Raw genomic sequence first — 12,291 nt, forward strand, 5'->3', positions numbered from 1 at the left:
TATATATGTATACATAATTTGTGTACATGTGCATATGTACATAAATATATATTTATGTACTGATATATATATATATATATATATATATATATGCACCTATATATACATTTGTGTACGACATATGAACCTATGTATATATGTTACCCATATATGTGCACCTATATGTACATTTTTGTACCTATACATATGAACCTACGTATATATGGACCTATTTATATGCACCTATGTATATATTCATGTACCTGTATAATGTATATTGTTTATTGTGTTTGCATATTAATTTATTTGTTTGATTTTGTGATTGTCTGTATGTAACATCCCACATCGTCCAGAGGTGTGGAGCCTCTATGCCTTATATGTACATGCCCACCTCCAAATAGCACAAGGCCTTTTGGGAACTTACTGGCTTCAAGTTCCATTGGAACTCCGAAGTTAAGCCAGTTCGAGCAAGAGCATTCCTAGGATGGGTGACCCACTGGAAAGTTCTCGTGTGAGTTCCCAGAAACAAAACCGTGAGGGTGTGGTAGGGGCCCAAAGAGGACAATAACGTGCTACAGTGGAGTCAAGCCTAAGATGTGGTGAGGCCCGGGCGAGGATGTGACAATTTGGTATCAGAGCCAATCCTTGGCCGAGTGTGCCGACGAGGACGTCGGGACCCTAAGGGGGTGGTAACATCCCATATCGTCCAGGAGAGTGGATCCTCTATACCTTATATGTACATGCCCACCTCCCAATAGTACGAGGCCTTTTGGGAACTTACTAGCTTCGAGTTCCATTGGAACTCCGAAGTTAAGCGAGTTCGGGTGAGAGCATTCCTAGGATGGGTGACCCACTGGGAAGTTCTCGTGTGAGTTCCCATAAACAAAATTGTGAGGGTGTGGTAAGGGCCCAAAGTGAACAATATCGTGTTACGGTGGAGTTGAGCCCAGGATGTGGCTACCTTTGCATGTGTTAGCAAATATTTAATTTCAATACATATGACATGATTTTATAGCATGGCATGGAGATGCTGCATATGATTATTGGAGAAATAATTGGGTGGTTTTTAGAAGGAAAAATTAGTATGTGGTCCCTAGTTATTAATGTTTATTGACTAAGACCTTATTAGTTTCAAATTTGGATTGAAGTCCCTGACATTAATGTGATAATGAATTTACATGTTTATTACATATTTTTTAAAATAAAAATTAGTAATTGATTTAGGATTTTAACACTTACACCTCTATTAAACTCCTAATTAATTTTCAATTCAAACATTTACAAAATTTTCATTTCAAACATTTACAAAATAAAATAAAATTAAATTAGAATAAGTTTGTACCCATTAGTTTTTTATAAAAATATCTTAATTTTTTTAATCTTAAACCCATTCATATAATTTTCAATTTTTTTTAATCTTAAATGTACCCATTCTTAAATATACCAATTTGTTTTATGTAAAATGTACCCTTTTTTAATATAAAATGTACAATTTTTTTTTATATAAAATCCATTCAAAAATTTTTAATCCATTTTTTAACTTATATGGCTACACCTTTTTTTTTTTTTTTTTTGATTTAGATGTATCTACTATCTATGCCAAGTTTAATCGAATAAATTTACTAATGTTATTAAGCCTAATATCTTCTTCTTCTTTTTATTTTTTTTTATTTTTTTTATTTTTGTGTTTTGAAGAATGTATCCATGTCTTAGTACAATAATTTTTTTTTTCTTTGTTATTTTTGATGAATGTACCCATATGTGTGTGTCTGTGTACACACACACACATACAATATAATAGAGAGTATAATTTATATTTTATTATTTTTAATCCCACAAATTATGGGTTATATTTAAAGTCTCATTAATATAAACAGATACAAATTTTAATTTTTAATTTTTAATTTAAAAAATATAATAACTTACACTATTACATTAATGTCAAAGACTACATCCGAAATCTCCATTTTTACAATTATGAGAGACGTGGTTGGTGAAGCCCATTCTGGTGGGGGGACCGTTTAAATTCTCTATTTAAAGATGTACATTACGCAAACCATCCACAGAGCAAGTTTTAGAGAGATCAGTCACTTAATTTGTCACTAAATTTCTCTACACTATTCTTGCTAGTTTTCACATAAACCCATTAACTGTTTTTCTTCCATGGCATTGATCCTTCCAAGTATTCCAAGCATTACTACTTTTAGCACCCTCCAAGTCAAATTGGCAGCAAGCCAAGTGAAGGGTGAACATGTTCCAACTGATATACCAAGACACCAACTCACCGCTCTCATCAGATCCATCATCAACAAACATGACGAACCACAACCCTTTTACGTTCTCGATTTGGGAGTTCTTGTCAGCCTTATGCAAAAATGGAACCGTTGCCTTCCCAACGTTCTGCCCTTCTTTGCTGTCAAGTGTAACCCTGAGCCTGCATTCATTGCAGCATTGGCAACGCTTGGTGCGAGCTTTGACTGCGCTAGCAAGCTGGAGATCGAGGCCATCCTTTCTCATGGTGTAAGCCCCTCAAGGATAGTCTACGCCAATCCATGCAAGGGTGAGAACCATTTAAGGCACGCAGCAGGAGTCGGGGTCAATCTTGCAACCTTTGACTCCATAGACGAACTTAACAAGATAAAAAAATGCCATCCCAAATGTTCCTTGTTGCTCCGAATTGCAGTCCTAAATGACGCGAGCTCCTGGCGTTCATTTGGGACCAAATTCGGTGCGATGTCTGAGGAGGTCGCGCCTCTACTTGGACATGCACACAAGCTAGGGTTGAGAGTGGTGGGAGTTTCATTTCACGTGGGTTCGAAAGCTGCGGAATCTCAAGTGTACCGTGGAGCAATAGCAGCTGCTAGGGCTGCATTCGACGTGGCAGATGAGCTCAAACTGCCCAAAATGCATGTGCTTGATATTGGTGGTGGGTTCAAGGCAAACCCGTTATTTGATGAAATAGCCGAAACCGTAAACGACGCCATTAAAGAACACTTTGGTGATCATCAATCGGAGTCTGATCTGGTGGTGATGGCTGAGCCAGGAAGGTTCTTTGCCGAAACAGCTTTCACATTGGTTGCAAATGTGATGGGGAAGAGAGTGAGAGGAGAGAAAAGAGAGTATTGGATTACCGATGGGATATATGGGTCGTTTAATCTTCCGGCATTTGATAAATCTTGTTTGACAGTTTCACCCCTCCTCCTTCACACTCCTGATCATCATCATCATCCAGTAGCCATATATTCGTCGACGGTGTTCGGACCAACCTGTGATTCTCTGGACACGGTGGTGGCTGACTGCAAACTGCCGGAACTGAAGTTAAATGATTATCTCGTGTTTCAAAACATGGGGGCTTACACAAGTTCTGCTGGAACCAACTTTAATGGCCTCTGCATTTCTGCTATTCCTACGTACTTGGCATTTACAATTGCTGATAATTAATAGGGACTGAAAAACGAAAACAAAAAAAAACGAATGTATGTGATCGATCTTTCCCTTCTTGTCTATTGTTATATATATGGCATTTACAATTGCTGATAATTAATAGGGAATGAAAAACGAAAACAAAAAATAAAAAACGAATGTATGTGATCGATCTTTCCCTTCTTGTCTATTGTTATATATATGGCATTTACAATTGCTGATCATTAGTAGGGAATGAAAAACGAAAACAAAAAAAGAAAACGAATGTATGTGATCGATCTTTCCCTTCTTGTCTATTGTTATATATATATATATATATGTATATATATATATATATACTTTGAGAGTGGTTTTCATGACCGAATCTTCTTTAAATTTCATTAATTTGCATATATAAATTGTTGATATTCCCGTTCCTTTGAATATTGGTCTTCGTTGGAACAGTGGGATACGATGGTTCAGCAACATGTACAAACGGGAAAGAAATATTAAAGGAGCCATAGTATTTGGACATATACAAAACTGAGACAACGTCTAATTTAGGGGATTCACATACAATAGTATAGCTATTTCTAATGTGAGAAGTTCTTGTCTACTCAAAACACAAGGTGATATACTATATGTTATTGTCGAAGTGGATTATAGAGTCGATCGCCCTTATATTAAGATATGTAGTATACCACCTTGTGTTTTTGGTACATAAAAAAATCTTTGCTCTAAAAGGAAGTGTATAAGTGCATCAGTTGAAATATTGCAGGAGATAAGAAGAAGGCTGATACTACTAGATCAGGGAAATATAAGCAAAAGTACAAACTACTACTACAGGGTGAGCCAAAAACTGCGAAAGGTTGAAAATAGGCAAATCAAAATATTTTTTAACCTGAAAGGGGTTAATTTAATGGAAAACGAGCAAAGACTTGGAACTATATTCGAGAAAAAAAAAACTAATTTGATTTAAAAAATTGTAATATTTGATTAACCAGTTACCAAAACCAAGCATAATTAATTTGTTTTTCATTTTACATATGTGAAAACCGCCTAAATCAAACCATTTTACTAGTACGCTTCACAGTAAGGGGGGTTCAAGATGGTGCAACATCGAATCATGTCACCTTGCTTCGAATGGAATTGTAGCCCAAATTAATGTCGTACTGATATCCTTTGTTTTCGTTTTTATAAAATATTGTTCAAAAACACAAGACCAAACGCATTTTAGACGTATTAATTTTGTATTTGTAAAACAAAAAAGTATATTCGAAAACGTAAACCATCAATTTGGAAAATGCTGAAATCAAGTTTGGTACCAAAAGATTTCAAACTTGAATTGTTTGCAAATAGCAGCTTTCATCCCCATGAACCTAAAGCATTACAATAAAACACAACTTATTAACTATTTGACATTGGCTTATAGAAAGTTAATAACTTTTCGCAACATTACAAACGAAAAATTTTAGTACCTTTCAGATATGGAATCACGGATTTCTTCCCTCTTTCTTCTTCATATGCATCAAAGACCATTGCAAACTCTAATTATTCTCTTGTCCTACTTTCTACAATCTAAGCTCAAGTAAATCCCAGTGCTGAAAAAGCATGCCAAAATAACATAAAAAAATAGTTAGTAAAAAAGCTTCCACTGCAATGTATTGCCAATTAAATTTTACCAATTGGGTAAATATGTATAGGGTTCTAAGTTCTAACTTCCAAGAAAGTGTGAGGTTTAAAATGGGCTTTACGGAAGTTACATAGTTTGAGAGAAACTGTTTTGTATGGAACATTTAGATTCATAATTTACTTCAGTTTTAAATTTTTTTGTTTCAAGGGCCTTGTGTTTAGTTTTTTTTTTTTTTGGTGAAGCCTTGAGACACTAAAACTCACTTCTGGCATTCTATTAGTAGAGATCTCTTTAAAAATATATTTTAATTATCAATAATATTAAGATCAACGAATAAACTAATATCAAACCCGTTAATCACACTTCCTATTCTCATGGGCGTTTCTCAGGAGCCCCTTAGAAAACGCGTCGTCCTCATAGCCCATAGGATAGCAAAATCGCTAATCGCCTAATATAAGTGCATAAGGGTACCGTGTGCCCGTGCAATATAAATGCGGAAACTAAAAGAAGAAATCATTTAACAAGAGAGATCTAATTTTAAAAAAAAATAGGGATATCCTTTTAACAGTTGGATTTGACTTTAATGAAATTATATGGTTAAGATTGTGTGGCCTGTGATTTAATCTCAACTACACAATTTCATTAAAACCAATCCAACAATTAAGAGTATGTCCTTTAAAAAAAAAAAGGTATTCCCTCTTGTTAAAGGGTCTGACATCATGTTTGGATGAAGAAATTTAAGATCAGTAAATAATTTTAAAATGACAGAAATTCAAATGAAGAGATTTTATTTTCTAGAATTTGTAAATTTTCTTGTTTGGTTAACCTAAAATATCAATGGAATTGAATACATAATTTGTTATTTTTAAATTTTCAATCATAGAAATTAGGAAATGACACATATTTACATGAAATTTAAACTTAAGAATTGAGGTCTCAAATACTAAGTTTTTTTTCCACGCAGAAATTCTAAATTTCTATATTTACGAGTCCAAACAAAGAAATTGATACATGTCAATTTAAATATTCTGAATTTTATCCAAATTTCAAATTTATATCCCTCTTCCATTCCAAAACATGGTGTAAAAGAATATTGGATGCATAAATTTATATCCCTCTTCCATTCCAAAACATGGTGTAAAAGAATATTGGATGCATATAGAAGTAGTAGCACCCCCGTTCTCGCGGCATATCGTGCAAATAATTAAGGATTCGACCCCATCTATCTCACGCACGCATGGCTCTCCCGGTTCCCTTCCTTAATCTCCGGTTTCAAAAGGCAGAAAGCAAGGAGAGGTGCCGTGAGGCGTTGGATGAGACGGACATTTCCTCAACTTTCGCGTTGAATGCCAACGGCTTTCTAACGCCCTCCAATTTTGGTAACCGCCTCTCGTCTTGACATTGTCTGCTCTCAAAACCTCCACCCCACTTGCTCCACTCATTCAATCAATCTCCAAGGACAAAGCAAACTGCCTCTTTTTTTCGATTTCGATTTCGATTTCTGATCATGGTTATTATTCTTTTATTTTTGCTTTTATTCTCATTTTTCCATTTATATATTGCTGTTTAATTTCTGATTTTTGCTATTAAATATTACTATGTTTCCAATGTTTATGTAATTCTGTGTTTCTTGAATTTGTTGCAGACCTGCATTTTCTTCTTTCCCAACATCGGATTGGCAGGAAGAAAGTGAGGTGATGTTGAATTTGATTTTTTGTGATTGTTTTCATATAAAATTTGAATTTTCTAAGGAAATTTCAGTCGGAGGTAATGCTAATTTTTGGGTGTAATTTCATAATGTTTTTCGTATATTGATTTTCGGTGCTTTTTTCTTTCTTTCTTTTCCAATTGAAAAAAAATATGGGAGATGAGATGGGAGAGAAGTGAGATTGATAGACATATTGCATGACTATGCATACTCCGATATGTATGTGCAGCATATTAGGAACGTAATCTGTAAACATGTGTTACACCTTGTGTATCATATGTAAACATGTCGTATACTCAGATACGTATATATTTCATTGTAATTTTAGGTTTCTTGTGTATCAAGTAGCATAGGGACGCCTTGTGTAAACATTGTGTAATTGCCCAATGAAAAATTGGCAAAGTGGCTTAGTGATTTTAAAACATTCTATAAACTCAAGTGCCAAACTGCCTAACTAGAGTTTTGGTTGCATATGAGCTCAATTGTCGTTGGATATGGAGCGATTGCTAAAGATTTAGTATTATTGTCCACTGAATTGTTTTGTCTTCTTGTGAACCAGGCTCTAATTGATTCTTAAGTTTGAGGCATTCTCCGTGGAAATAATAGATTAACGACATAGTAAACATATTGGAGAATTGGGTTTGGTGATCACAGCAGTGGGCTTGCGGTTTATTCGGATTTAGCCATCACAAACTGAGGGTATTATATGTTGCCTCTGGAAAACGAGTGAGTGAGTAGGCTTGAGTTCAAAAGATAAGCAGAATGGACTTCAGTGATGGGTTTGTATCAAAGGAGCATCGGGAGCTTCACAGATCTGCTTCAGAAAGTGCAGATCCATTGTCTGCATCCCCATTGCCAGTTTCTGCAAGGTCCCCAAAGTCCCCCAAATCTTCAAAGTCCCCAAAGTCTCCAAAGTCTCCAAAGATTCAGGGGAAACATGGAAAAGGAAGTCCACTTAAGCATGATAGACATTCACATTCTGCAGTTGATGGACGTCCTAAAAAGGGTAAACTACACTTTTGAATTTTTCTCATGGATTCTTCTGCTTGAAGGCTTTCTTTCACATCAGATAATTGCTAGCAAGAGGCACTAGGGAACAATGTTTTAGACAATGTCGTATAGCTATATATTGTTACCCGATACACTTGAAAAGTTAATTTCTCTCTTTAAATTCAAAGGCATGTTTGTATACTTGAAATGGTATTAGTAGATTATGTTCAGATGGAAAAAATAAAACTCTTAAGCATTTACCATTATCTGATGATTAATAAAAAAGAATAATTTTTCAAACTAAAATATTCTGGATTAGTACATCAATAGTGGGTTTTTACTCTTAATTTTATGAAGACATTCATTATGCAGGTGGTTCTGGGGGTAAAGGCACCTGGGGAGGGTTACTTGATACAGATGACAATTACACTGCTGACCCGAATGACCCAAACTTCAATAGTAGTGAGGTAACTGAACAACTAACACATTCATATTTAACTCTTTCTGGATCTTGATGTGAAAATATTACCAATAGATCAAATGCTCAGTTTATTTGCTATCTTCAATTTTAGTTCACTTATTTTTATTGTGTTAACTTGTATTGGTTGCAGGAATGTGAAAATTCCGATGCTAGAAAAGAGAGGATCGATTTTGAGGAGTACAAAAAGAAAGCTACAATAATAGTGGAGGAATACTTTGCTACTGACGATATTACCTCGACTGCAAATGAACTTGGAGAGCTTGATAGGCCTACCTACAGCTACTATTTTGTAAAGAAGCTTGTCTCTAAGGCGATGGATAGGCATGACAAAGAAAAAGAAATGGCTGCTGTTCTTTTATCTGCACTATATGCTGACTACATTGACCCTCCACAAGTTTACAAGGGATTCTGCAAATTGGTTGAATCTGCGGATGACTTCATTGTGGATATACCTGATACGGTTGATGTTCTTGCTCTGTTCATTGCCCGAGCTGTGGTTGATGACATACTTCCTCCTGCATTCTTGAAGAAACAAATGAACTATTTATCCAAAGATTCGAAAGGGATTGAAGTATTGAAAAGAGCTGAAAAGGGCTACTTAGCAGCCCCGCTCCATGCAGAAATCATTGAGCGGCGATGGGGAGGTAGCAAGAAAATGACTGTGGAGGATGTCAAAGCTAAGATTAATGATTTGTTGAGAGAGTATGTAGTGAGTGGTGACAAGACAGAGGCTTGTAGATGCATCAAGGATTTGAAAGTTCCATTTTTTCACCATGAAATAGTTAAACGAGCTCTTGTAATGGCAATGGAGAGACGTCAAGCTGAAGGCCAGCTACTAAATTTGCTGAAAGAAGCTGCTGAAGAAGGTTTAATAAACTCCAGTCAAGTATCAAAAGGCTTCGGTAGGATGATTGACTATGTTGACGACTTGTCACTCGACATACCAAATGCACGGGGTATATTGCGGTCATTGATCTCCAAGGCAGCATCAGAGGGCTGGTTGTGTGCTTCATCTTTGAAATCACTCTCTCTGCAGCCAGAAAAGCGATCATTAGAAGATAGTGTTGCCAGAGTTTTCAAGACAAAGGCTCAATCTATTATTCAAGAGTACTTCTTATCTGGAGATATCTCAGAGGTAATTAGTTGTGTACAGTCTGAGAATAATACTTGTTCATCTGAGCTGAATGCTATCTTTGTTAAAAGATTGATTACTCTAGCAATGGATCGGAAGAACAGAGAGAAGGAAATGGCATCCGTCTTACTGCCATCGCTGTGTTTTCCAGCTGATGATGTTGTAAATGGGTTTGTAATGTTGATTGAATCTGCAGATGACACAGCTCTGGATAATCCAGTAGTTGTTGAAGATCTTGCAATGTTTCTTGCTAGATCTGTGGTGGACGAAGTCCTAGCCCCACAGAACTTGGAAGAGATTGGAAGTCAGTGCTTGGCACCAGAGTCGATTGGAAGCAAGGTTCTTAAAATGGCTAAGTCATTGTTAAAGGCTCGGCTTTCTGGGGAGCGGATATTAAGGTGTTGGGGTGGTGGTGGCAGAATCGGATGGGCAATTGAGGATGTGAAGGACAAGATTGGGAAGTTGCTAGAAGAATTTGAGTCTGGAGGGGATGTTAGAGAAGCTTGCCGCTGCATGAAGGAGTTAGGCATGCCATTTTTCAACCACGAGGTTGTCAAAAAAGCTCTAGTGACGATTATGGAAAAGAAGAATGAGAGACTTTGGATTTTGCTGGAGGAATGTTTTGGCTCTGGACTCATTACAACGAACCAAATGGCAAAGGGGTTTGGGAGAGTTGCAGAGTCTCTCGATGATTTGGCTTTGGATGTTCCTGATGCTCAGAAACAATTTACTCATTACATTGAACGAGCAAAGAATGCAGGGTGGCTGGATTCCTCATTTTGTTTCAGCAAATCAGGACACAGGTACAGAGAATGGCACTGGCTAATTTAGTTAGCTATTTTCTTAATCATACATACGAGCTTTATACACAAAAATATGCATGCAAACAAACATATTGTAAACATCTAGTTACATTTTCCTTGTTCATCATCTTCTTTAGCTACTTTCTGCTCTGTTTTTTTTTTTTTTCTGGCTTATTAATCAATTCACAGCTGGTAGATTTTGCTTTGGATGAATAAGAAATTATATTTCAATGTAATCGCAGAATAAGCAGACAGACCTGCACACAATTCTCTACACAATAAACATTGCAGAAACTCAATAACAAGTTGATTACCGATTACTAGCTGATAAACCCCTCACAAGATTCCTATTCTCAGCACTGTACTTTACGTTGGGAAGAACTGTAGCATGGATTGATAATTCTATTTCTTGCTTGACAAGTAAACTGAATAAATCGATCTTTCGTGAGGCTTAACTCTTGTTAATTTTGCTTTTTATATTTCTCAGTTCAGTCCAACAGTGAACAACAATGCATTCCAAGACTCGCATTAGGCAGAGAATCTGTGATTCCTATTTCATCAAAACTATAGATACTCATCTTGGCTCCCAATTCACACCAATATAGAAGTCTTAATTTTGCACAAAACAATATGCTTCTTGTATTCCAACCAGACGCAGATAAATTGACCAAAAAATATCAGGTGGGAGTGACAAATGTTCTGGTTACAATTTGTTACTGTAAAAATATGACTTCTCATACTAATTCTGTCAAATGTAAAATCATAATATTTTTAATAATATATCAAATGAATCTCTCACATACTATGATATCATGCATAAACGGATGAAAGATTTGAGAGTATGGATACAAGCTTTAAACGAATGGCATTTAATGAAAATGTTATATGTTAGCAAGCTAATGACATTGTATAAAGACGACCATTTTCATTAGATGTCAATTCTTCACTCCAACCTCCTAGTGTATTAGTTAAAGTCCTACTGATTGCAAGAACTTCTGCTTTTCACTGAGCTTTTACCCAATTTCTTCGTATATTTCATCCATTTATGCCTGATCTCAAGATAATCTTGATAAGTTTTTAAAGCTTGAGAAAAAAATATATTGTGTAATGTCTAGCAATTCAATTAGGAAGTTGATCAACAATTTAAAGACAAGTACTGTTTTTAACTATGGTGAACACCGTGTTTTAAGCCTAGCGATAGAGGTTTTTGATTATTTGCAGTATTTTGGGGATAGTAATGACATGTCTATGTTGATCACCGATGTTGATTCATGTCCACCATGTTTATGGTATGCTACATAATTCAAAGAACCTAATGGTCAACGTTATACAACACATGAGGAGGTCAATATTTCTAAGCATGTGGTAAATGGTTTCCATTTGCAAACCGCATTTTGGAAGATATGAAGAGGCTGGAAAGTTCAGTTTGAGAGAGACATTTGTTCCATGCCAAATCTTCCTTTTAGATGGAGCATTGTCTGACCCTTAGTCGGGACGTGTATTGTTGATTCGGCACCTCACCTCAAACGGGATTCATGTCTTGAAACATACACCCTTGACTTATATTGTTTACATTTTGACTCGATGGCACCTAGTTTGTAGGAATGTTGCGTCTTTTTCATCTATCTTATGTTGGTCTCAGCACAGATCATTAAGAATTGAGATGAGTAAGTGTTTTGATTGTTTAATTTTGTTGTATTGTTATGTGCAAAAGTTATGACCAAGATCTTAAGGAATTAAACTTTTATTTTATTTTATTTTGTGGCAAGGGCATGTGAAAGAGTGAACTATGAGCTAGGTCAACCTCTTACTGAGTTGCGTGGGGCTTCTACACTCAAAGAGTCATATTTAAAACAAACAAAAAATTGCTTAAGGGTGTCTTGTGTAGGAATAAAGTGTTTTGTGGCAAAAGGTCAGCTCGTTCAACGAAGTAAAACTTAATTCAATTTTCACTGCAATTTATTTCCAATATAAGCACAACCCAGTAATCAACATCATCAATTAACATGAATTGAATCAAGATTAATTGAAACTATAATTTATAGAGGAGAAGAATTGCAACGAAGTAAACTCAACATACATATTTTAACGTCAACAATTGAATGAATTCAAGACTCAATTAACTAGCTCTGATACCACATTTAAATCATATAGATATGAATT

General features: G+C 35.7%; 2 protein-coding genes across 4 annotated transcripts; both read left to right on the forward strand.

The window, feature by feature from the left end:
• Positions 1-2,046: 2,046 nt before the first annotated feature.
• Positions 2,047-3,537, forward strand: LOC103927918 (ornithine decarboxylase-like). Its single transcript, XM_009336895.2, has one exon. The coding sequence runs from the start codon at positions 2,143-2,145 to the stop codon at positions 3,418-3,420; it is 1,278 nt and encodes a 425-aa protein (XP_009335170.2). The 5' UTR covers positions 2,047-2,142; the 3' UTR covers positions 3,421-3,537.
• Positions 3,538-6,128: 2,591 nt separating this feature from the next.
• Positions 6,129-10,451, forward strand: LOC103927917 (MA3 DOMAIN-CONTAINING TRANSLATION REGULATORY FACTOR 2). 3 transcript variants are annotated; one of them, XM_048568809.1, is made up of 5 exons: positions 6,129-6,524; positions 6,660-6,708; positions 7,282-7,728; positions 8,085-8,179; positions 8,324-10,451. In XM_048568809.1, exons 3-5 carry the CDS (start codon positions 7,485-7,487, stop codon positions 10,154-10,156), a joined length of 2,172 nt encoding a protein of 723 aa, XP_048424766.1. In that variant the 5' UTR covers positions 6,129-6,524; positions 6,660-6,708; positions 7,282-7,484; the 3' UTR covers positions 10,157-10,451. The 3 variants fall into 3 exon arrangements, with proteins under 3 accessions (XP_048424766.1, XP_048424767.1, XP_048424768.1); XM_048568810.1 differs by having other exon boundaries at positions 6,129-6,393; XM_048568811.1 differs by lacking the exon at positions 6,660-6,708 and having other exon boundaries at positions 6,129-6,393.
• The last annotated feature ends 1,840 nt before the right edge of the window (positions 10,452-12,291 follow it).

Source organism: the organism of the source record quoted next, unplaced genomic scaffold (genome assembly GCF_019419815.1).
Source record: "Pyrus x bretschneideri cultivar Hongxiangsu unplaced genomic scaffold, Pyrus_bretschneideri_v1 Contig49, whole genome shotgun sequence".
Taxonomy (NCBI): domain Eukaryota; kingdom Viridiplantae; phylum Streptophyta; class Magnoliopsida; order Rosales; family Rosaceae; genus Pyrus; species Pyrus x bretschneideri.